This window comes from Loxodonta africana, chromosome 3 (genome assembly GCF_030014295.1).
Source record: "Loxodonta africana isolate mLoxAfr1 chromosome 3, mLoxAfr1.hap2, whole genome shotgun sequence".
Lineage (NCBI taxonomy): Eukaryota > Metazoa > Chordata > Mammalia > Proboscidea > Elephantidae > Loxodonta > Loxodonta africana.
The window spans coordinates 174412087-174439146 of NC_087344.1; the positions used below are offsets into that span (position 1 = coordinate 174412087).

Below are 27060 nucleotides of genomic sequence, written 5' to 3' on the forward strand. Positions count from 1 at the left end.
CGGGCAAATGGTGTTAATGACAACATATTTGTTAAAATGCGTTTCTAGGCTTCCTAAAAAATTTTTTGACAAATCTTCTAACTCATAGCAAAATGTTATTTGAAGTTACCTTAAATTGAAAAATTTTAGGTGATTCGTTATACTTTTCTGAGTTTTTCAAGTGGATTACTTATAGCTTTTGCTAGAGAAAGAATGAATTAGGAGAATTACATCTATATATTAAAAGACATACACAGCTATTTTTTGGTTGTATGTATTTAATTTGAAATTCATAACTTAGAGTCAGCATGAATTGCAATAAATGGATCCTCAGCAGAGTTGCTAATGGAAAAGTTAGCTTTGCCATCACTGGAAACATAGATTTTAATTCCTGTGCAGTTGCTGTCACTTTTATCTCCAGAAATGACATCACAATATGTGCCAGCAGGAAGACCAGTTTGCAAAGTTACAAATAATGACCTGTAAAATAAAATTTAAGATGTAACTTGAATTCAACACAATGAAAAGCAAGAATACAGACTATTTTTAAAACAGAGAAACAGCTTAAATTTGTGCCTTAGCACTCTAAGCAGTCAAACTCTCAGTGAGAGGAAAATCCACCACCAAGACCTCTCCACTGGATGTGAATAGATTTCTCTGGATCAAAAAAGATTTTCATAGGAGGACCAGTGATTCCTTAGTGTAGTGAATATTACCAAAAAGTTAAGGTTGAGGAATATCAGTGAAGATTTGAGGGACTTGCCACCCTCAGATAAAATTTTAAGATAGTGATTTCTCTTAAGAACTTCAATTTGGTTATTTCTTCAAAAATCTCATTTTTCAATAGGCTAAAATGAATTTGTGCTGGGGTAAAAATAATCAGGCATTTTCTGTGAAGAAGTGTGTGGTTTTAAACATAAAGCTGTTTTACATAAATTTAGCTTGGTTCTCCTAACTGCAAAAGAAAACAATTAAAAGGATTAGCCACAGGCTCTTTTGGCAAGAAAGTTGGCGGATAAGTTGACTTTTTTCTCAGTAAAATATAATCTAGGCTTTAATAAGTTAAGCATAAGTGAAAGCTGACTTTGGACTAAGACATTTCAACTGCAAAGAGCTCCAGTTCTGCATATGAGGAAATCAATATAGTAGAGGCCGGGGATGTACGTATCACAAATGAAAGTTTCAGAACTAAAACACAAAAATCACCTGAGGCAAATCATTGACCATGAGAAACATATTCTTCATGCATATGCTTTAAAAATTGTCTCAAGGAGACAGAGAAGAGAAGAAGACCAAATAACAAGATACATAAGGAGTTAGTGAATGAGCTGGAAAAGAAATATTTCAGTATTGAGACAGTACTTTTTTTAAAATTATTAAACAAAATAGGACTTGATGACATGTACTTCTAGAGTTTTCCCAACGCTTCTTTTAACTCCTTGTTTATTTTGTGTAGGGTGTGTGTGCGTCCACGTACATGTGCATTGTATACCCACATGTTATGCAAGGGTACATAAAACAAACTTTACTAAACAGAAAACCCTTACAAACAGGGAACCAAGAGAATAAGTACCATCATCACTCTTCTTCCGACTTTTCTTTGAAATCTATTTTTTCTGAATCTACTGACTGAAAGGATTTTTCAGGTATCAGGAAAAAGTAGATGAACTGAAAAAAAAAAAAGAATAAACAAAAAACCTACTAGTATAAACTGCTATGCTAAATTGTTACCTACTTACCAGTCATCATTGTTAAAGACAATAAATCCTTTGTCTCCCCTTCCAAAAGCCACTTGGTTGCTTCCATTATCCCACCAGTTTGTAAAAGGCTGGCCATCAACTACATTACGGAAAGCAACCATGTTCCTAAAAAAAAAAAAAAAATTGCATAAAATGTTAATGAATACTTCAACAATTGAAAATAAAATGTTTTTTATAAAGTGTATTATTAGGTAATATCTCAAAATAAATATTCCCACTTTATTTGACGCCATCGATGTTCACAGACCCAGTCATTGCCACAAGTAGTGTCTGGATTAATTGTAACTTCTTTAATTTCGCCATCATTATTTGGTGGCCCGACCCAAGCATTAACATCCTAAATTAGAAAAAAAAAAGCTCAGATTTTGAACATTACATACATTTGCCTCTTCTTTTCCTGTATAACAAATCTAATCTTTCTTACTGCTTATTTGTGTCTCTGCAGTCCCTTTAATTAGAATCTAGTTCCTTTAGTGTTTTTACAGCCCTTTACAAAGTCCTCTCCCCAGTCTTCATCCTCCAGGGGTAAGATTTTTTTATCCTCCATTTTCTTTCCAAGAAGATGCAACTGTTTATTAACATTACTATAGGCAATGCAATGTCATTGAAAAGGTAAGGGCTTTAGCGCCAGAAAACCAGGAATAAAACACAGGCTTTATTATTACTAGCTAAAGAAACTTAGTATACTTAATTTCTCAGAGCTTCAGTTTCCTCATCTATAAAATAGGGATGTTACTGGTTGCTGTAAGAAATAAAAGTACTTTGAATATAATAATTACTCAATAAATATTAGTTACACTCTTCTATTTGGATAAATATACTAATCAATCCAACACAGTATTCTTTACTCAGTTGATCAAATTTTTAATATTGCCTTTTTCGGATTGGTACTTTTTAAGAAAATGCAAGGTTGGGGGAGAACAGGGTAGTCTAGGAGGGATGTTAGTGTAAAATAACATTATTATGATGAATAGTAGAAAAACTAAGAGTTATCAGCATGGAGAAGTCTGTGAAAGGCAAATTCCATCAAATATTTGAAGGAATGTTATGGGGGCAAAGGTGAAACACAGTCCATGACTTTTAAAATGACTCTAAAATAATACCAAATAGTAGAAATTTTAAGAAATTGGTTCAATATAAAGAGATGCCTTGTAAATATTAAAGATGCCTGAAAAAAGAAGGAGTTGCTGTATGAAGTAGTGGGCTTCTCAAATTGAAAGGAATCTAGAAGAAATCAATAAACATCTGGCTAGTTTGTAGTGAAAATGATTTTCTGTTAGGTTGCTTTATGATGCTGATTCTAAAATCTTCAGTTTAAAATCTTCCACCAGCATTCCAAATATTTTCAAAATCTTATTTCTCAGTTCCTTTTAAAAATCACTAATCAGATTAATATCCTTACCATATCCCAAACATTTTTTTCATTCTTGTCTTTCCTGCAGTAGGCTGCAAATTTCTCTTCTTTGTTGTTGCTCTTAGGTGTGCTCCAGTCAGTTCCAATTCATACCTATCCCATTAACAACAGAACAAAACAGTGTCCAGGCCGGCACTATCCTCAAAATCATTGTGTGTTTGAACACATTTTTGCAGCCACTGTGTCAATCCATCTCCTTGAGGATCTTCCCCTTTTTCACTGACTGTCTACCAACCATGATGTTCTTCGCTAGGGACAGACCCCTCCTGATAACAAGTCCAAAGTACGTAACACAAAGTCTCACCGTCCTCCCTTATAAAGAGCATTCTGGCAGTACTTCTTATAAGACAGGTTTGTTCGTTATTCTGCATGTCAGTGGTATATTCAATATTCTTCACCAACACCATGTTTCGAAGGAATCAATTCTTCTTCGGTTTTCCTTATTCATTGCCCAACTTTCCCAGGCATACGACACAATGAAAATACCTTGGCTTGGGGCAGGTACACCTTAGTCCTCAAAGTGACTTCTTTGCTTTTTAACATTTTAAAGAGATCTACTGCAGCAGACTTGGAGATGCAAGACTTTGATTTCGTGACTGCTGCTTCCATGGGCATTGATTGTGGATCTAAGTAAAATGAAATCTTTGACAATTTCAATCTTTTCTCCATTTGTCATGATGTTATTGATTGGTCCAATTGTGAGGATTTTTATTTTCTTTCTGTTGAGATGTAGCCTTTGATTGTCATCAGTGAGATCAGTAAGTGCTTCAAGCCCTCTTCACTTTCAGCAGGCAAGGTTGTGTCATCTGCATAACGCAGGTCGTTAATGAGTCTTCCACCAATCCTGATGCCAGGTTCTTCTTCATATAGTCCAGCTTCTCAGATTATTTGCTCAGCATCAGATTAAGTATGGTGAAAGGAATCAACCCTGTCACATACCTTTCCTGATTTTACACCACACAGCCTCCCCTTGCTCTGTTCGAAAGACTGTCTCTTTGTCTATGTACAGGTTAAGCCTGAGCACAATTAAGTGTTCTGGAATTCCCATTCTTCGCAATGTTATCCATAATTTGTCATGATCCACACAGTCGAATGCCTTTGCATAGTCAATAAAACACAGGTAAACATCTTCATGGTATCCTCTGCTTTCAGCCAAGATCAATATGACAACAGCAATGATACCCCTTGTTCCACGTCCTCTTTTGAATCCAGCTTGAATTTCTGGCAGTTCCCTGTCAATGTGCTGCTGCAACCCTTTTTTAATTATCTTCAGCAAAATCTCTCCTTAATATATATAATTCGCTTTTTTATGTAAGAAACTTTCTCTATTTAATCTCAGCTTCACCTCATCTGGATCATTTCTTTGCTATGCATTCCAAAGAACTTTCAAAAAAGTATTGAACAAATATTTATTTTGCTCTTTTTTTATGGGCAGGCACTGCTTTAAGTCCTTTTCAAGTGTTAACTTGTGTAATCCTCATACCAATCCTATGAGATAGGTAACCATGACAAGCATATATTTAATTCTCTGTAACTTGCTCTTATTTTTAAAGGTTTTTTAGGGGGGGATATATTTGTCATATTTCTGAAACAGCTTGCTTACTCTTTGACAACAGAGATCATGAATTTTAATTCTTTAATACTCACAGTATTACTTCGATCAGAGTCCTGAATCAAGTTTATACTTAATTAATATTTGGTAAATAAATAAATGTGAAACTAAAACAACATTTCTTTCCTTTTCTTGAGAAGAAGATATTTTGGACAAATCAAAACTTACTTTTCCATTCTCAAAATATCTTGGCCAATGGAAACTTGACATTACTCGTGTAAATCCATAAGGATGAGCAAGCATAAATCCAACTCCCATTTTATACAGTCTGAAAATTATAAAATGATATTATCATAGAAGAAAGAATAATCTTTTAGTGCCATTAAAAGTTAGGTAAAAGGTGGGAAAATTTGTTTCTACCTGGAGTCCCAGAATGTAAGAATAGATGCTCCTCCAGCTCCACTTCCTCGCTGATTGTCATGGTTATCCACAAAGACAACTGCTTTGTCAGAAGGCATGAAACCCCAGTCTTCTCCCCAGTTCCTGTTTTTTTTAAAAAAAAAAAAAAGACAGTAACCTAACTATGCATCTCTTTTATAGCATCCTCAAGTTAAATTCTCTGTCCAATTAAGTGGCTTTTATGTAGGACTGTGTGTTGTATGTTAAGTACCAAACCCCAGTGCCGTCGAGTCGATCCTGACTCATAGCGACCCTTTAGGACAGAGTAGAACTGCCCCGTAGAGTTTCCAAGGAGTGCCTGGTGGATTCGAACTGCCGACCCTTTAGTTAGCAGCCATAGCACTTAACCACTATGCCACCAGGGTTTCCATGTTAACTACATAGGCACATAAATACAGATTATTTACAAAAATATGATTATGGTATGGATTTCTTGTGTTTTATTCATGTTATACGTATAAGATTTTGTTATGGAAAGATTCTTTTACCCACTTCAATGTATTGTAATTTAGATGGATTTCAATAGGGTCAACATACATAACATTGTAAAGAATGGAAGCAAACAAACAAAAAAACCCATTGCTGTGGAATTGATTCTGACTCATATTGACCCTACAGGAGAGAGTAGAACTGCCCCTTAGGGTTTCTGAGGAGCTGCTGGTGGATTCGAACTGCTGACCTTTTGGTTAGAAGCTAGCTCTTCACCGCTGCACCACCAGGACTCCAAAGAACAGCAAACTAAGTTAAAATAGGCTTCAATATTGTACTCTTATATAAACACCCACTGCATTTTAATATTTCAAATTAGTTAATTGATATATATAAATTCCATAATATGGCACTTTTTAAGAAGCCCCGGTGACTCAGTGGTTAAGAGTTTGGCTGCTAACCAAAAGGTCAACAGTTCAAATCCACAAGGTGTTCCTTGGAAACCCTATGGGGCAGTTCTACTGTAGAGTCATTATGAGTTGGAAGTGACTCGATGGTAACAGGTTTTTTTTTTTTTTTTATTTGACATTTTTTAAATGGTAGGATCATTTTAATAATAACCTGACCATAACAGATTATATACAAATAGTAGCCAAATCTAATATAATCATACCATACATAAAACATAGATTAAAATATTTTGGTTATGTTTTGAGTTTCTAGATATACTTCCTTGTGATTGGCATGATATCAATGACCAACTGAAGTTTGGGGATCTATAATACTTATTACTAATATTTGAAACCTTGACTGTTGTCTAAATAAAAGAAGGTTCTAAGATGAAAACTCGTATTGAGAAAATACATCTAACAGACCTATGAAATAATTCAAATAACAAATCATATTGTATTTACTTCAAGTAAGACATCTTTTCTCCATTCCACTTGCGCAGAACTGTGCCTAGTTTTGCACCATACTTGAATTCTGTCACATGGCCATTTCCAAAGTACTCACTGCCTTTAATTGGCTCACCACCCATATCAATTACCTAGTGGAAATACAGAAAAAAGTAGCATTCTACATAAGGACTGTAAAGTATTTTAGCCAACAAATTAATATAGAGAAAAAAGCTTAAACAATTTGAGATGCACAAAATTGTTTTCCTTACACCAAAAGTCTTATTTAGCTATAGTGTATACTACAATATTAAAAGAAACATAAAGACAAGAAAGGCTTGTCATCTTGTGAAAATGCTGATATAATTTAATCTTGTATATAAATAATAACAATAATAATAAAAAAAAACACTACCTGCCCAGCAACATTTCTATGGGCTTGATAAATATTATCTCATTAATTCTGCAAAGAAAACTAAGACATAACCATTATCATTAGCTCCTCTCTTCATATGTAAAAATTGTGTCACAAAGAGGTAAATCATTTTGCCCAAATTCACACAGATAATAACTCTATAGCAAAGATTCAGACACTGACTGACTAGCTCCACACAACAACTATATTATTCTTTCACTTCCATACTATCTCTGGGGAAATAGTAAATGAAACAGTAAAGTTCACAGCCTAAACAAATTCTCTGTACTTCCATAGAACTTACTATGATAAAGAGTTAGATGTGCTATCTCTGAACCAAAGGAAGTAAAAAAAACAAAAAATACTGTTTTATATAAATGACCCACCCATTAACCTAAATAAATATTTAATTGAATCTGCCATTTATTTTCTAATGAATGAAATGCTATTGTTTTATAGGCACATATATGTATTGATGTACCTCCTGGTAAATGAAAGCTTTACTTCCTTCAGGGAACCAACTTGTATTTAGATTATGCAGTTTATCCAAAATCGCCTTCACGTCTCCAGGCCACATGTGCTTGGAAGCATCAATTCTGAATCCTGCCACACCAATGTCAATGAGGTGGTTCAGATACTCAGCAATCTTGGAACGCACATAATCTTTCTCCAGAGCAAGATCAAGAAGACTAACCAGACGACAATCTCTGACCTGTTAAGGTAAAAATTTTGTGATCAATATATAAAAAATCATCTTTCATCTTAGAATCCATTTGATTTTTTTGTTCATTCATTTATTCATCAGTGGATACTTCTAGAGCGCCTTCTTTGCTTTGAGCACTGGAGATATTAACATTCTAGTATAGACACGACTTTGAAATATTGTCTAGCCTGAAAATGGAGACTTTAAGAAATAAAGTGGATGAGCTTCTTAATTGACTGGAATCTTTTTTAATGATCTGAATTTCTTTCTTTCTTCTTCTTTTTTTTTCAATCAATCAGTCAGATCTGGAATCCTTCTGTTTTTCTCAGGAATCTAAATCTTTTTAAAATAACTTTCAATAAGCTCTATGCAGATAATTAAAAATATAGGCAAGTCTTTATTCAGACAACTCTTATTTTTTTAAGAAATTACCTGATAAGGATCAGTATAGTTCTCAATATCTCCACTTCCAGTTTTACATTTACCATCATTAAAATCCCAGTGAGAGTATGGGACTGCTGGAAAATCCTTACTTCCAGGGTTGAAGTAACTTCCGCAAGTGCTGTTTGTTCCTGCACTCACACCACTTCCACACATATGATTAATTACAGCATCCGCATAAATACGAACCTGAAAAGCAAAGTTTCTATTTCAGTTTGACTTATAGAGAGGTAGAAATCAAGTATTATTGGTTAAAGTTTATAGCATACAAATAGAATTCCAAAATATTTCCTTGTTATTTTATAACTTATGTTCCTTGAAGACCAAAGGTCAAGTGTGAAAGGTAACTAAGATGAACTGAAGGCCTACATGCATTCTACCCATTTTGGTAATATTTACAATTATGATAAACTGAAAGAACCAGAAACTTCCATAACTATAAAGAGATACAAAGAGCCTTTTCTTGAGAAATAATCAGAAGAGACAGGAAAGATTATTGTATTTTGACATTTCACTGGGTCACCCTGAGAAAGAAGCAGCCAACCTTTATTCTCTACTTAGGATTTGAAGAGGGGGAGTAGATATTAGTCTTTCATTATGTTCCTCACCAAAGACAGAAAATAACTGTATACATCAATAAATCTATGGGGAAAAGATCAATAAATTTTGGGTGAGACACAGGTCAAATAAAAGTGACAGCAAACATTGTAACTGGAATATGTAATTCCTAACTAGAAAAGTGTTGCCAAGAAATGTTACTAATTATAAGGGTTAAGAGCTGATGTTTTGCTCTGAGTACATTCAGTTATAAACTTTGGCTTACATCTTAACAAATAAGTGGCACATATAAAAACATTTACAAATGTTGCACATGATGCAATAGTTAATTTTGATTTACAGCTAAAGTGTGAAGTGAAATATAAAATTTTAAAACTATGGAAAACTCTGTTGAAGAGGAGAAAGAGGCAGGAAAGACAGACAGAGCCAACATGGTGCTATAGATAGAAGCACCATGCCTTCCCTCTGCAACAAAGACCCAAAAAACTAGGTAAAACAGATACAAACATCAATTATGGAACCCTAAGCATCAAATGAAGGGATAAAGAACTAGTTAAAGCACCAAGTGGAAGAAGAAACTGAGAGATAACAGAGAAAAAGGAGAGACATGGAGTGGAGGTGCCCTGCCAGCTAATCAGGACAGGTTTGCAGTCTTGGAGGATAGCCACCAATGGCTAAATACAGGGAGTACAGGAAGGCAATTTCATGGAGTTCCCAACAGAAGTCAGAGCACCCAGCTCTGTGCTGCCTCTACCCTTTCCTGAGGGGCCCAGCACACTGCCCAGTGAGGGAAAAATCTGCTTGCTGAAACCCTGGTTCTACCCCACCCCCAAAGGACAGTTCCTTCAGCATTATGTATTTTTATTTTTTTGTTTATTCTCTCTCATTCCCTTCCTTCCTTTCCTTTCTCCCAGCCACTTAGCCTAGTGCACAGACTCTCTCTTTCTCGATGGGCTGTGCCATACTGCTCAGAGGGTCACCAGCACGGCCTCCAGGGGTCTGCCCCACCCCCAAGCACTGACTCCTACTGCGCCACAATTTCATTTATTTTTACTATTTCCTCTTCATTTTTTAAAAAACTTCTGTTTCTTGCTCTTCTTTCCCTTTCTCACTTAGCTGTGCACATCAGGTACTTTCTCTCCCCTACTGCCTCTCTGCACCACGTGAGGAGTCCCTCGGCCACAAGTCGGACCCAACCCCATGCTGCCCCCCAAGCCCTACCAAGCCAAGTGCCACAATAGCAAAAAGATGGAAACAACCTAAATGCCCATCAACAGATGAATGGGTAAGCAAGCTATGGTACATACACACAATGGAATACTATGCAATGATAAAGAACAATGATGAATCTGTAAAACATCTCACCACATGGATGAATCTGGAGGGCATTATGCTGAGTGAAATGTCAATCACAAAAGAACAAATACTGTATGAAACCCCTATTATAAAAACTCATGAAAATGTTTACACACAGAAAGAAACAATCTTTGATGGTTACAAGGGAGGGGTGGGGTGGGAAGGGAAAAACACTAACCAGATAGTAGATAAGGGGTAACTCTGGTGAAGGGTAAGACAATACATAATACTGGGGAAGTCGGCCTAACTTGACTAAGGCAAAGTCATGAAGACTCATAGACACATCCAAATTCCCTGAGTGTCATATCATCTAGTATTGCTGTAACAGAAATACCATAAGTGGATGAATTTAACAAACAAAAGTTTATTCTCTCATAGTCTAGTAGGCTAGAAGTTCAAATTCAGGGACTTAGCTCCAGGGGAAGACTTTTTCTGTCAGCTTTGGAGGAAGATCCTTGTCATCAATCTTCCCCTGGACTAGGAGCTTCTCCTTGCAGGAATCCTGAGTCCAAAGGACAAACTCTGCTCTCAGAGCTGCTTTTTTGGTGGTATGAGGTCCGCTATTGTCTCTGCTCATTTCTCTCTTTTATATCTCAAAAGAGATTGGCTCAAGACACAATCCAAACTTGTAGATTGAGTGTTGCCTCATTAACATAACTACTACCTATCCCACCTCATGAACATCATAGAGGTAGGATTTACAACATGTAGGAAAAAATCACATCAGATGGCCAAATGGTGGACAATCACACAATACTAGGAATCATGGCCTAGCCAAATTGATACACATATTTTGGGGGGACACAATTCAATCCATGACACTGAGGGACCTAGTTACTGGGCTGAAGACTAGAGGCCATGGCCCCAGGGGACATCTAGCAAAATTGGCATAACATAGTTTATAAAGAAAATGTTCTACATCCTATTTTGGTGAGTAGCATCTGGGATCTTAAAAGCTTGTAAGCATCATCTAAGATATGTCTACTGGTCCCACCCTGTCTAGAGCAAGAGAGATTGAAGAAAACCAAAGACATAGGGAAATACTAATGGACCACAACTACCACAGCCTCCATCAGACTGAGTCCAGCACTACTAGATGGTGCCTGGCTACCACCACCAACTGATATGACAAGGATTACAAGAGAGGGTCCCAGACAGAGCGAGAGAAAAATGTAGAATAAAATTCAAACTCACACGCACACAAAAAAAGACCTGACTTACTGGTCTGACAGAGACTGGAGAAACCCAGAGAAAATAGCTCCCAAACACGCTTTTAACTCAGTACTGCAATCACTCCTCAAGTTTACCCATCAGCCAAAGATTAGACAGGCCTATAAAACCAACAGTAGCACCCGTAGTTCAACCATGTATGGGCATACCAGCCCAGGGGGCAAGGATGAGAAGGCAATGGGGAAAGGAAAGCCAGACAAATGGAAATGAGGAGCCCAAGGTCAAGAAGGGGAGAGTGTTGAGATGTTGCAGGCTTGGCAACCAATGTCACAAAACAATATATATGTTAATTGTTTAATGAGAAACTAATTTGCTCTGTAAACTTTCAACTAAAGCAAAAAAGAAAAAACAGGCAGGAAGAGAAATTGTTTTCCTACATAATATTTTAAATGAAACTTTAATTCACTTACACCAACGTTATTGCATCTAGTCACCATGTCTTTGAATTCATCTTCATTTCCAGATCTTGTACATAACTTGTAGCTAATTGGTTGGTATCTTTCCCACCAAGGTCTTGGAGGGTTATTGATTATAGCATTTTCACTGGGTGGAGAAACCTACAAATAAAACAATCCTAATAAGTATTAAATTATGGATTTCTTTATATCATCGGGTGTGGTAGAAACTAATGAATAATCTAGAATTATTTCCGAATCTTTTCATATGTAGCACATTTCTTTACAACCACTTGAAAATATTAACAGCACATTAGAGATGTCCTGCTGAAGAAGATCATATCAAAACCAAAAGATAAAGTTGCTAACAATACTGAATTTTTTTTCCTCAGAAAATTGTCTTATTAGAGTACTTGCGTGTGAAGTAAAAAGTTCACAGATACAGATTAGAATACCGTTTACTATAGGCACTGCAAAATTTGCAACTTATACTATGAACAATACCCACCTGAACCCCTCCAAATCCATTGGGAGCTAAGTATCGCTCACATTCAAGAGCAATATCAGCCCAGCGCCACTCAAACAGATGGACAATAGATGTTCCTCCAGGATTTGTATGTGGGGTATACTGAGCCCAACAGAATGCAATGGCTGAAAGTAGTAGAAAGAACTTCATTTTGCTTAGAAGTCCACAGTGTTCTTTCCAGCAACTATTTATATCCCTGTAAGAAGCATATTTTACAAAGAAAATGTTAACATGAACAAATACTTGGAGCACAAACTATTTACAGGCATACCTTGTTTTATTGCACTTCAGTTAATTGTGTTTCACAGATATTGGGTTTTTTACAAATGGAATGTTTGCAGCAGCCCTGTGTCTAGCAAGTTTATCAGCACAATGTTTCCAACAACACGAGTTCACTTTGTGTCTCTGTGTGTCATTTTGTTAATTCTCATAATATTTCAAACTTTTTCATTACTACTATATCTGATGTGGTAATCTGTGATCAGTGATCTTTGATGTTACTATAGTAATTGTTTTGGAACACGATAAACTGTACCCATATAAGACAGTGTCTTGGTCATCTAGTGCTGCTATAACAGAAATACCACAGGTGGATGGCTTTAACAAAGAGAAATTTATTTTCTCACAGTCTAGTAGGCTAAAAGAAAAAAACCCAGTGCCGTTGAGTCGATTCCGACTCATAGCGACCCTATAGGACAGGGTAGAACTGCCCCATAGAGTTTCCAAGGAGCGCATGTACAAATTTAGGGCATCTGCTCCACAGGGAAGTCTCTCTGTCTTTGTTGGCTCTGGAGGAAGGTCCTTGTCTTCAATCTTCCCTTGGTCTAGGAGGTTCTCTGCCCAGGGACCCCAAGTCCAAAGGAGAAGCTCTGCTCCCAGTGCTTCTTTCTTGGTGGTATAAGGTACCCACTCTCTGCATTGCTTCCCTTTCCTTTTATCACTTGTAATATAAAAGGTGGTGCAGACCAGACTCCAGGGAAACCCCCTTAACATTGGTTCAGGGATGTGACGTTAGTAAGGGTGTTTCAATTCCACCCTAGTCCTCTTTAACACAAAATTAAAATCACAAAATGCAGGACAACCACACAACACTGGGAACCGTGGCTTAACCAAGGTGACACATATTTTTGGGGGACACAATTCAATCTATGACATTCCACCCTTTGGCCTCCAAAAATTCATGTCCTTTCTAGATGCAAGACACATTCACCCTCATTATATCATAGCAAAAGTATTAAATCAATTCCAAGTTCAAAATCTAAAACTTTCTCTTCATCTGTGAAATCTATAATACAAGCTATCTGCTTTCAAAGTACAATGGTGGAACAGGCACAAGCTAGACATTTCCATGAAAAATAGGAGAAACTGGAGGAAAAGAAGGCATAACAGGAACCAAGCAAGTCAGCAGAACACATTACTTTAGCCCTCAGGCTTGAAAATAGTCCTCTGTTCTCTGAAACCATTTATACAATGGCCCTGCCCTCCAGACTCTAGGTATTGGACACACTCTCCAGATTCTGAGTGGAGGCCCCTCAGCTCTGTGCTTCAGCTCTACCTTCCAGACCCACTAGGATAGCCTCCTAGTGCATCTGAGTGGTGACTGTACCCTTAGAAACACCAGAGGTCATGGCTCTGCCCTTTGAAACCTCAGAAGTCATGACCATACCTTTTGAGGCGGAGGCATCTCGTCTTTCTCTGTTCTTTGGTCCCTCAGCCCTTTGGACCTCACACCCACATCTGCTCTGCTGGCTCCAGTGTTCCAAAGTTGAGTAGCTTCACCAGTAAGTGCCCCGGGCATCCCACTCTGCAAGGAAGCCTCCTGCTCACAAGCACTCAGCTGTCTCGCTCTGTGTGTCGGCTCCAGTGCTATCTGGTGCTGGTCTCCTGGATCTGCTGGTGCCCATTCACTGCTGCTGCTGTTGGTCCCCTGTTGCTCTTTCTCACCGTCTGCTTCTTTTCCAGTGTTAACAGTTCTCTTCACTTCCTTCTGAGTCTTCTATCCACTCACAGTTTCAAAATCGCTTCCACATTTTAGGTATCTGTTAGAGTAGTACCTCACTCTCTTGGTACCAAATTCTGCTTTAGTTATCTAGTGCTGCTATAACTGAAACACCACAAGTGCATGGCTTTAACAAAGAGAAATTGATTCTGTCATAGTCTAGCAGGCTACAAGTCCAAATTCAGTGCATCCACTCCAGGGGAAGGCTTTCTCTCTCTGTCGTCTCTGGAGGAAGGTACTTGTCATCAATCTTCCCTTGGTCTAGGAGTTTTCTGCACAGGAACCCCAGGTCCAAAGGACACGCTCTGTTCCCAGTGCCTCTTTCTTGGTGGTATGAGGTCCCCACTGTCTTCTTGCTTCTCTTTCATTTTATCTCTTGTAAGATAAAACATTTTGGTGGTGCGGGCCACACTCCAGGGAAACTCCCTTTACATTGGATCAGGGATGCGACCTTAGTAAGGGTGTTACAATTCCACCCAAATCCTCTTTAACATAAAATTACAATCACAAAATGGAGGACAACCACACAACATTGGGAATCATAACCTAACCAAGTTCACACATATTTTGGGGGGACACAATTCAGGCCATGACAGACAGCAAACGTACTTGATAAATGTGGTGTGTATTATGACTGCTCCACCAGCTGGCCTTTCCCCCATCTCTCTCCCTCTCCTAAGGCCTCCCTATTCTTTGAGGCACTACAATATTGAAATTAGGCCAATTAATAACCCTACAATAGCCTTTAAGTGTTCAAGTGAAAGGAAGAGTCACACATCTCTCATTTTAAATCAAAAGTTAGAAATGGTTAAGCTTAGTTAAGAAGGCTTGTCAAAAGCCAAGATAGGCTGAAAGCTAGGCCTCTTGAGCCAAATGGTTAGCCAAGTTGTGAATGCAAAGGAAAAGTTCTTGAAGGAAATTAAAAGCACTACTCCAGTGAACACACAAACGATAAGAAAGGAAACAGCATTATTACTGATATGGAGAAAGTTTTAGTGGTCTGAATAAAAGATCAAACGAGCCACAGCATTCCCTTAAGCTAAAACCTAGTCCACAGCATGGCCCTAACTCTCTTCAATTCTATGAAGGCTGAGAGAGGTGAGGAAACTACAGAAGAAAAATTGGAAGCTAGCAGAGGTTGGCTCATGAAGTTTAAGGAAAGAAGCCATCTCCATAACATAAATGTACAAAATGAACCAGCAAGTGCTGATGTAGAAGCTGCAGCAAGTTATCTAGAAGATCTACCTAAGGTAATGAAGGTGGCTACACTGAACAACAGATTTTCAATGTAGGCAAACAATCTTATATTAGAAGAGGCTAGGAGTTTCATAGCTAGAGAGGAGAAGTCAATGCCTGGCTTCAAAGCTTCAAAGGACATGCTGACTCTCGTGTTACGGGCTAATGCAGCTGGTGACTTTAAGTTGAATCCAATGCTTATTTACCATTCCAAAAATCCTTGGGCTCTTAAGAATTATGCTGAATCTACTCTGCCTGTGCTCTGTAAATGGAACAACAAAGCCTGGATGACAGCACATCTGTTTTCAACATGGTTTACTGAATATTTTAAGCCCACTGTTGAGATCTATTGCTCAGAAAAAAAAAAAAAAAATTCCTTTCAAAATATTACTGCTCACTGACAATGCACCTGGTCACCCAAGAGCTCTGATAGAGATATACCATGACATTAATGTTGTTTTTATGCCTCCTAACACAACATCCATTCTGCAGCCCATGGGTCAAGGAACAATTTCAACTTTCAAGTCTTATTTAAGAAATACACTTAGTAAGGCTCTAACTGCCATAGATAGTTATTCCTCTGATGGATCTGGGCAAAGTAAATTGAAAACCTTTTGGAAAGGATTCCCCATTCTAGATGTCATTAATAACATCCATGATTCATGTGACGAGGTAAAAATATCAACATTAACAGGATTTTGGAAGAAGTTGATTCCAAACTTCATGGATGACTTTGAGGGGTTCAAAACTTCAGTGGAGGAAGTAACTGCAGATGTGGTAGAAATAGCAAGAGAACTAGAATTAGAAGTGAAGCCTGAAGATATGACTGAATTGCTGCAATCTCATTATATAACTTTAATGGATGAGGAGTTGCTTCTTATGGATGAGCAAAGAAAATGGTTTCTTGAGATGGCATCTACCCCTGGTGAAGATGTTGTGAACATTATTGAAATGACAACAAAGGATTTATCACATAAACTTATTTGATTAAGCAATGGCAGGGTTTGAGAGGATTGACTCCAATTTTGAAAGAAGTTCTACTGTGGGTAAAACACTATCAAACTGCATCACATGCTACGGAAAAATCTTTCGTGAAAGGAAGAGTCAGTTGATGCAGCAAACTTCATTGTTGTCTTATTATAAGAAATTGCCACAGATTTGCTGAAGGCTCAGATGATGGTTAGCTTTTTTAGCAATAAAGTTTTTTTTTAATTAAGGTACGTACATTGCTTTTTAGACAGTGCTATTGCACACTTAATAGACTACAGTGTAGTATAAACATAACTTTCATATGCTCTGGAAAAGCAGTGCAATATTTGCTTTATTGCGGTGGTCTGGAACTGAGCCCAAAATATCTCCAAGGTATGCCTGCACTCAGAATCTGAAAAGAATTATCGATAATGTTAGCAGGTGAAGGACATCCATAAAATCAGGAGAACAATCTACATGACTTTTCAAAACTTAATATTTTTCTTAGTGAGGGAATATTAACTTTTCAAGCATCTGGCATTATATATATGTAAACAGTCCTCATTCACGTGTTATTTGATTAGGATTAGATCTTGTTTCTGAGGTACTTCCCTTATAGAAGGAAAATAATAACGAGAGCCAATTCACAGTCAAAATATTGCCTTAAATATTTATTTGCAAGTATTTTTAATGTTTCAATTTCAAAAAGAAATAGGGCATTCAATTCAACTGTTTTTCACCCCAAAGTTTTTAGTAGTTTAAATTTCTGTATTTAAACTGAAGAAGTTATTTGGAAATTCAATGCCCATGAATTGAAGAAACAGACTTCACTCCCTCTTCCATCAAATCGTGTGATTAGTGACTACAAGAGTAGCTTTCCCCTTCCATAATCAAATATTTTTTGAACCTGATTAAACACCAAAGAAACTAATTTGCATCCCTTTCCTTTTTATGTAAACTAAATCTTATGAAAGAGAATAACAGTACTGGTGGGAAAAATGTAATCCATTCATTCAACAAGTACTGTCTACTTTTTGCCAAGCACTATGGATGATATTCAGGATACAAAGAGAGAGGCTTATATTATTACATGAGTGGGTAATAACAATAATAGTAATGATAAAATAATTTAAGATAGTGATAAGAACTAGTATGAAATAATAGGATAATAAAACAGAGAGCGACTTTCTGGTCAGTATATTTTAGCCTGGATAGTCAGGGAAGGCATCTCTGAGGAAGTGATTTTCAGCAGTGAATTGAAAGGTTAGAAAAAGCCCGTCACTGGAAGATCTGAGAAAGCAATCTTGATGGAGGAAATAGCAAAAGTTAAAGTCCAAGGTAGAAAAAACTTAGAATATTCAGGGAACACACACACAAAGTCAATTTGGCTAAAGTATGCATGCGAAAAAAAAAAAAATTTTTTTTTTTTCTGAAGGGGAGGTAAAATGAGATGATTAAGACCAGAGAGGTAGGCCAGGCCATGTAAAGCCTTGTAGAGCATGAGGAAAAAGGGAGTCATTGAGGCTGTAGGAACAGGAGGTGACATACTCTGATATAATTTAAAAGAAAGTTACTCATGCTGCTCTGAAGAAATTGGATTATAGTAGGGTAAGAGTGGAGGCAGGGAGATCAGTTAGAGGACTTTTTTAGTGGTCCAGCAAAGAGGCTAGGTGGTCTGGAGTAGGGCGCAGACCTCAGATGCAATAAGATTCAGATGTAAAAAGGCAATAGGTTTATGGAGAGATTAAAGTTGATGAATGAGGAAAAGAGAGATATTAAAGATAGATTTTTGGTAATGATACTATTTATTAAAATGAGGAAAAGTGAGGAAGTACCAGCTTTGGGAAGGGGTATCAAGAGTGTTATAAAAACCAAACCCGATGCTGTCGAGTTGATTCTGACTCCTAGTGACCCTATAGGACAGAGTAGAATTTCCCTGTAGGGTTTCCAAGGAGTGGCTGGTGGATTTGAACTTATGACCTTTTGTTTAGCAACTGTAGCTCACTGTAGCTCTTAACTACTGTGCCATTATTCCTTTATCAGTCTTAATGCTCTCCTTTGGCACCTTTGGTACCTTTCTCCAACCCACCAGCTGACACCAAGCATCCTGTCCATTGAAAAACTAAAAAGTCCCTTGTTCTTTACAATCAATTTCATATGTCCATGATTTTCCAAGTGCTTTTCTTCTTTCTGTGATCCCTTTCCACCATCCTTGTGTAGCCGGGAACTACGTTGACTCACAGATGTAGATGAAGCAACGGCTTTGTGAAGTTTACCCTGATCTACCTAGGCCTAGTTAATAATTCCTCTTCTGTATGGCAACTTTTTAACATATTTCACAGTACTAAACTGTATTTGATTTATACTGTAAATATATTGTAAATACTTAAGTATTTACATGTCCACTCTTCTGGGTCGAACTTGTTTTTTTTTATTTTTTTTACTCTTCTGGATCAAACTTCTTGAAGGTAGATTTCAGGTGCAATATTCCCAGCATCTAGCAAAATGGCTGGCATAATGGCATATGTGTTCAATAAATGATTGCAACATACAAACTCTAAGTGCCAGTTATTGTGCAAGATATTGACATAACATGGGTTATGTTCTCACTGATTATTTTTTAAAATAAATGAACACTTTGACAAAAATTGCATAATACACTCTCCACTCTAGTCCTTGCAAAAACTTTGTACACATGAAGGAATTAAGGTCCAGAGAGCTTGAATAAATTGAGTGAATTGTCCAAGCTCCTAAGGTAAGTGACAAAGCTAGAATTTGATAACAGGTGTGACTATTCTCTATATTACATCAGTGTTTCTGATAGAGTTCTCGAACTGTGATGTGCAGTATGGTAGTCACTAGGAACTTTTCACTATTGAGCATTTGAAATATGGCTAGTTAGAACCAAGACGTACTATAATAGTACAATACACGTCAGACTTCTAAGATTTAGTACAAAAAATGTAAAAACTCATTAATAATTTTTATATGGATTCCATGTTGAGATGACAATATTTTGGGGGTACATTAGACTAAATAAAAGTTATTATTAACATTAATTTCCCTTGTTTCTTTTTATTTCTTTTAACGTAGCTAATAAAAAAGTTAAAATTACATATGGAGTCTGCATAATACTTCTACTGAATAGCACTGTGGTAGAGATTATGTCACAAAAAGGACACACTCACCCACAAATCTAAATAACAGTAATAAAAGGAAGGATATGATCATTATCTTAAGGGGACACTGCAATTTAAAGTTTGGGTGCATGAAGAATGACAATCCCATTATCACTAACAATATAATCTCAAGGTAGATTGGTTTAGGGAAATCGAAGAGCTAATACGGAGACATACAGAGTTTGAGGCATCACTTTTAAACTCAAATGGAAGTATAAAAGCAATAAAAACACAATAGTTATTAACGAAGAAGTAGGATGACTTGGAAGTTTCCAAGGAACAGTGGTAGTTTCAGAAATGGCACACAAAACATTTAACAACCTATTTAGCACAGACACTGACCAATCAGATGCCATCCACAAATAGCTAGTATACAGAGAGCTATGTACACTGGTTGAATTATCAGGCCTGGAAAGCTGGTTCCTTGGGAGTTGAAAAGGTACCAGGTCAAATGTTGAATATGAAGTCACAACATTGAGCAGAGCCAATTAGTATACATAAATGGTGAAACAGGGAGATAGAGGGGGTGCCTTCAAGCAGGGAGAGGAGTTTTATTACTGTAAAAAAAAAAAAAATTGCTGTTCAATCGATTCCAACTCCTAGTTACCTATAGAACAGAGTAGAGCTGCCCCACAGGTTTTCCTGGGCTGTAAATCTTTACTGAAGCAGACTGCTACATCTTCTTTCCATGGAGCAGCTGGTGGGTTCCAACCACCGACCCTTTGATTTACAGCCCAGCACTTAACAACTGTGCTGCCAGGGCTCCTTACCATACAAAGGTTTCCAAAAACAAAATGAAAGGAAGATTTGCAAGGAGGATGAGAAACTAACGGAATGTGAATGAATATTAGGAAGGGAATAGAGAAATACACGGGTTTGTACCCTCGAGGGTGGACAGTGAAGGTCTGATGGTGGTAAAAAGTTGAGAGAGAGAAGGGACGTCATTGGAACTTCATATTTGCCTCAAATGTTAAAGTGTGGTGGCTAAGAACATGTCGTTAGGAGTTAGACAAACCATAGTTTAAATCCTGCCCTTGTCATTTATGAGTTTTATGACGCTGGCAAATAAAGTTACTTCCCTAAAATTAATTTATTTAACTATGAAGTAAAAAAATAGAAAAGTAATATTTACCTCATAGAGTTGTTATCATGATTAAATGAAATCATGAAAATAAACCTGTTATCTCACTGCATCGACATAGTAAAAACTTAATATATTTGGTTTCTCTAATGTTGTTGTTATTGTTGCATTGTTATTTTAATGCTGGTTTCTATTAAATTGACTTTAAACTCATGTTCTCTTCTTACCCTGACTCTTTTATCTCTTGGATATTCTGCCTTTCCATTCCATTTCCCAGATTCTAATAATATTTTCCACTTCTCAGAAGTATTTCACAACCCCCCAGAGGAACAGAAATGAAGATGAGAAGAAACTGGCAATGTTTTCTAACTTTTTTTTTTTAACCTCTTTAGGACTTCTGGAAGACCACATGCTGGTTTTGAAATATATTCGTCATTGCTTCATCCATTAAATCCTGAACTGATCTTCTAAATAAAAAAAAAAAAGCAGTGTTTTTTCTCAATACGTCTTATGATAATGCTAAAACGCAGAATAACTTGCAGACATAATAGAAGTTTTATTAAATAAAGAATTTCAGAATAGGTGGAGATATATAATCACGTAATGAGTTTCTAGTAAGGGCCAGGCATTGTCAGGAATTTTTCTCACTTAATCTTGATTTTTAGCTCAAACAACCAATCTAAAGACCTACAGTCCCCATAGGAGAGATATTAAACAACTAAAGTATATTCATATCTTGTGCAATAAAATTTGCAAACAAATCCTTGACATTTTTGTAATCCAAAACAAATCAAAAATAAGGAATTGAAATCGTTTTATGCAAATTTCCTGAGTAAAAAAAAAAATTTTTTTTTATTTTCCTGAGTAGCTATCCTAAAAAGTTTCTCCAAAAAGAAGCTATTCACAGTTATTAATATTAATATTAATGCTCATTTGCTAACAGGTTATATTTCCTGGATTTCCTTTTACTGTAAAGCTCTAATGGTTACTGTAATATGCCAAGTTAGATGTCTTGAAAATTCTTAAAAATATGAAATAGGACACTTGATAATGTCCTAAAACAAAACAATACCCCTTAAGGATAGAATATATAAATACAAGTAACATTAAAATTTTTAATAGAAAGGATTTTAATGTCACATCTATATATGTTATTTTATCACTTATATTTATACTCTCCAAGTATTTTAACTTTTTTTCTTTTCACTTTTCCCAGTTTCTCATTTTCTAGAGCATTAAGTAGTATTAGTACAGGACATGGACAAATTGGTAGTTTCTCAATATCATAATTCCTCTGAATTTTACATTGAATTATGTAAAATTTTCTTAAAACAGTATTCCCTCACCCTCCAAGCTCCCCCCCCCAATAAAAAGAACCTAAGTTTTGGATAATAAGTCATATAGGAAGGTTAGAGAAAAGAAGGCAAAGAAAATCGAGTTTTCCTACCAGATTTCTGAAATCACAGAAACGTTTTGACCCAAGGTTCAGATACATTCAAACACAAATAGTACATTTTGTGCTGCTAGACACTGAAATCTGAGTAGTCAACAAACCTAAAATAGCTTGTGAAATTTAGAGCTCTATCAGGTCATATGACAGATGTCACTTACCAAAAAAAAAAAAAAGAGGAGGAGGAGGAGCTATATGATAATCAAAAACATTAGAATAGCTTACCACATCAACTTCTTTAAATCAGCAATCTCTCTAACATACAGTTCAGCGTTTTTCAATTATAAAATAACAAAAATCCTGTAGTTATGATTTTGCTTTCTCTTCACTTGGGGAACGAAATCTTGGATTTAGGACTTTAGGGATTTTTCTCTAATCCTCTCCCTTTCAATATGTGCTTGGACAGCTGTGTTCCAGTTCTCCAGATCTGATCTGTGTGGTCTATTCTGAGCTTCACAGTGGAACCAGATTGGCCGCTATCGCTCCGGTTTTGTCAGCAAACCACTGTCTTCCCTCCCCTGCTTGATTTGCTGCCTGGTGGGCCGCCTTTTCTAATTACACTGTGCCTCTTCAGTTGTTTGCTTTCTTTTTGTATTCTTTGCTCTCTTTGTATTCTACAGTTTCTCTCCAAAACTAAACTTACCTTTTTTTTTGGGGGGGGGGCAGTTATACCAATATATAGGAAAGAACTTTTGCTAAAATAACCTTCAAGACACAGATTAACATATGATCATGTCAAATTAGTTAAATAAACGTGTGTGATCAGAATGATAAACAAAGTCTCCAAATCAGAAAACTCTAATTTGGAGTCCCAGGCTTGCTATCTACTATGTAAACCTTAGAAAAACATTGTGCTCATGGATTTTTTTTTAGGTCCTCAATTAGAAAATAGGAATTACAGTACTGTTGATAAAAATGACAATAAAAAACAGCTAACAGTTGTAACTCTGTGTATTGAATTTTACTGTGTGCCATTTCCATGCAGTATCACTTTGATTCCTCACACACATATATGCAAATCTTGCAAGAAGGAATTATGCTAATCTCCAGTTTTAAAATAAGGGAATTGAGACACTTAAATATTAATATAATTTGTCCAAGGTCACACAGCTAGTAAGCTTTGGGACTGAAGTTCAAAACTGAGCAGTCTACTCCACTGTGAGTTCTTAGCCACTACTCAGTCCAATTTGTCTATCTCACTAGGTTGTTTTGAAAATATATATATATATATATATATATATATATAAAATATGTGAAAATATTCTGGAATCTGGAAGATTCTATTTGTGACAGTATTAATACATTTAGAAACTTGCAAAATAATTATGGGTTATTTTTCTTGTTTTTCAATTTTTCACTCCAAAGGAAATGTATTTTTCTGTTACAGTTTTTATTCTTGATCCCATATTCACCCATAAAATGTATTATTGTTCATAAGCATTCAGTGTCCCTTCCTGCAGATAAATTATACATATCTGTTCTGTTGAATTCGGGAGTCTCATGTAATTTGCCCTGGCAACTAAATAAATGCAAGCAGAGGTAGTATGTTTTACTTTGGGGCCTCTCGGATTGTTAAAGCATGTGTCAAAATGAAGCCTCTGTGACAGATTGCAAAGTGACTAATATGAAGAGTCCCCTTGTTGACCTGTATAAAAATGGTGTGGTGGAGGCATCTGACCTCCTCTAACCTCACAAGAGGGAAGGAGAATCAAGATCAATAGCCCAAGGCTGATTCCTACGAGGTGGAGGTCAAACCCTCCAACCGTTTTATCAATTCTGTCCCTCCCATGGCACTCTCTACTTCTCTGCTGGGTTCGACAATTTGTTCCAATGGCCACACAAAACTCACAGACCATACGTACAGTTATGGGGTTTATTAAGGAAGTAACAGCTTACAATTCAAGATATAGTTCTTTGGTCAGGACAGCCTTTTCTCAGCCCTGCCCACAAGCAGTCCCTCTCTCTGGCCCTCAGCCCCTCTGCCCCTCAGCCTGGCCTCTGCCCTGCTCAAACAAGTGTTACAAAGCTCTTTAATTCCGCCAGTAAGTGCCCAGAGGCCCCCCACTCCATCAGTAAGCCTCAACCAAAAGGCACTCAGCTTTCTCACTCTGTGAATCTGAAAGCCTAGCTCCATCGACAAGTGCCCAGAGGCACCCCACTCCACCAGCAAGCCTCCTGCCTGAAGGCACTTAGCTCTCCTGCTCCATGGACTGGAAAGTTCACTTCCTGCCAGTCTCCTGATTCTGCTGCCTCTGCTGCTACTGCTTCTCTGCTGCTGCTGCTGCTTCTTGCTGTCTTGCCTCCTCTGGTGTATAGCTCTTTCTCTCTGTCTCCTGGATCTAAGAAGGTCTCAGTATAGGGATCCAAGGTCCAAAGGATGTATGTATTCCATTCCTAACTCTTCTTCTTAGTAGTAGCAGGTGTCCCCCTGCCCTGGCATTGGCTCTCTTTTAAGCCTAGCAGAATGGCAAAACTGACCAGTCCCCTCATTAGGAGTCCATACACCTTATTTGCATGGTACCATTCCACAAGGGTTCCACACACCTTATTTGCACTATTAGCAAGCGGTCTAATCCCCTTGGTGGGACATAAGCACCTTATTTGCATAGTCCCACTCAATCATTTTGTGGCAGTTACAAGCTCATGGCTAGGAAGGGTATAAAAAAGTGATCTATCGCTCACAATAGAGTCCCGGCCAAAGCTGGAGAAAAATGTAGAACAAAATTCTATCTCAAAAAGAAAGACCAGACTTGCTGGCCTGACAAAGACTGGAGAAATCAGAGAGTATGGCCCCCGGACACCCTTTCAGCTCAGTAATGAATTCACTCCTGAGGTTCACCCTTCAGCCAACGATTGGAGAGGCCCATAAAAAAATGAGACTAAAGGGGCAAACCAGCCTTGGTGCAAGGACTAGAAGGCAGGGGCGGAAAGGAAAGCTGGTAATAGGGAACCCAAGATTGAGAAGGGGGAGTGTTGACATGTCATGGGGTTGTTAACCAATGTCATAAAACAATATGTGTACTAACTGTTTAAAGAGTAACTAGTTCTGTAAACCTCCACCTAAAGTACAATTCAAAAAAAAAAAAAAGGGATCCATTGCACCACAACCTGGGATAAACATGAGGAATACACTTGGTTATTTTAAACCACTGATCTATTTATTTTTGCTTTTTGTTATTGCAGCATAACCTGTTCTATCCTGATTTGTACAACCACTAAATTTCCTTTACCTCTTTGATTCATAAGATATTCTATATGGCATTTTGTTTCCCATAGGGCAGTCAAGAGAAGAATAAACTATAGGATCAGAGAGTATTAACACTGATGGTGACATTGGAATAAACTAACCCAGTAGTTTCCAGACTCAGTCCTAAGCAACAAAATTTCCAAAAATTGTATAAAAATATATTTTAATGTAAAAAGTAACTTTACACAAAAATCTACTATGAGTGCATTGTCCTTGTCTTTTTTTTTTTTTTTTTTTTTGGCATTTGGCATCACTTAGCTAAATCCAATCATTTTATGTATTGATGTAGAAAACAAGATACAGCAATGTGATAATTAGCATTTACATTAAACAAATAACTTCTTTAAAAAAATTGCATGGTAGATAATTGAAAAAAAATAATGCAGGCATAATTTGGGCACTTCACAGTGATTTTTTTTTTCTGTCTTAACTCCTGCCAACATCTGTGATTACTTAAATTTTCACTGAATAAGATATTCAAAATCCTAGCTTCTTAGTTTCTTTACTTCAATTCCAATGGCCTTCACTTCCACCAGACTTCCACAACCATTCACAAGATCCTTCTTCTGAAATCCTACATTCATATGTACACTGTCTTACCACAACTTCCTGTTTGAGCTATTGCTCAGTTATTGCCATTTATTAAGATTCCATTTATTCCCTCTATTTTTCTAGAGTTATCTTCTTTCTGCTTTTTTCATTTCCCTCCCTGACTTAAACTTTCAAGCAGCACTGTACAATAGAAATATAACATGAGCCACATTCATAATTTTAAATTTTCTGTGGACACATTTAAACAAATAAAAAAAAGAGACAAGCCCATAACCCACTGACATTGAGTCGAATACAACCCAAGTGATCCTGTAGGATAGAGTAGAGCTGCTCCATAGGATTTCCAAGGCTGATTTCTTTTTAATATTTTATTGTTTTTGGTGAAAGTTTACACAGGAAACTTCTCATTTAACAATTTTTTTTTTAATACATATTGTTCAATGACATTGGTTATATTCTTCACAATATATCAGCATTCTCTTTATTTTGGTTATTGTTTCCATTAATCTAGCTTCCCTGTTCCCCCTAGGCTTCTCATCTTTGGTCTTGGGTAAATGTTAACCAATTTGGTTTCATACAGACAATTATTTTGAGAAGCACAGTACTCACAAGTAATATTATCTGTTTTATGGGCCAATCTGTCATTTGGCTAAAAGGCGACCTCTGGGACTGGTTTGAGTTCCAAGACTGAAGGGTACCTCAGGGTAATAGTGCCAAGGGTTCATCTAGTCTCCACCAGTCCAGTAAGTCTGGCCTCCCTTTAGGAATTTGAGTTTTGTTCTATATTTTTCTCCCTTCTATCTGGGACCATCTATGGGGTCCCTGGTTGGAATGGTCAGTATTGATAGGTGGGCACCATCTAGTCCTGGTCTCAAGTAGGTGATGTCATTGTTTGTGTAGACTATTGGTTCTGTAGACTAGTTTCTTCTTTGAATCTTTAGTTTCCTTCTTTCTCGTTGGCTCTGGATGAGTAGAGACCAATAGATGTATCTTAAATGGCCACTTGCAAGCTTTTAAGACCCCAGGGGCTACTCACCAAACTAGGATGTAGAACATCATCTTTATGGACTATTTTGTGTCAAAGACTGTAATCTTTACAAAAGCAGACTGCCACATCTTTCTCATGTGGAGCGAGTGGTGGGTTCAAACCACTGACTTTTTAGTTAGCAGCCAAGCACTTAAGTACTGTTCCAACAGGGCTCCTCACTGGACACACTTAAACAATTAAAAAAAG

General features: G+C 37.1%; 1 protein-coding gene across 1 annotated transcript; it reads right to left on the reverse strand.

Annotated features, from left to right (window-relative positions):
* Positions 1 to 262: 262 nt before the first annotated feature.
* On the reverse strand, positions 263 to 27060 carry LOC100661620 (pancreatic alpha-amylase). The gene is made up of 11 exons (XM_003409528.4): positions 26863 to 27060; positions 12096 to 12309; positions 11603 to 11749; positions 8040 to 8237; positions 7386 to 7616; positions 6508 to 6641; positions 5126 to 5248; positions 4934 to 5033; positions 1958 to 2076; positions 1719 to 1844; positions 263 to 459 (listed from the first exon to the last, which is right to left on the reverse strand). The coding sequence occupies exons 1-11, from the start codon at positions 26883 to 26885 to the stop codon at positions 270 to 272; spliced, it is 1605 nt and encodes a 534-aa protein (XP_003409576.2). The 5' UTR covers positions 26886 to 27060; the 3' UTR covers positions 263 to 269.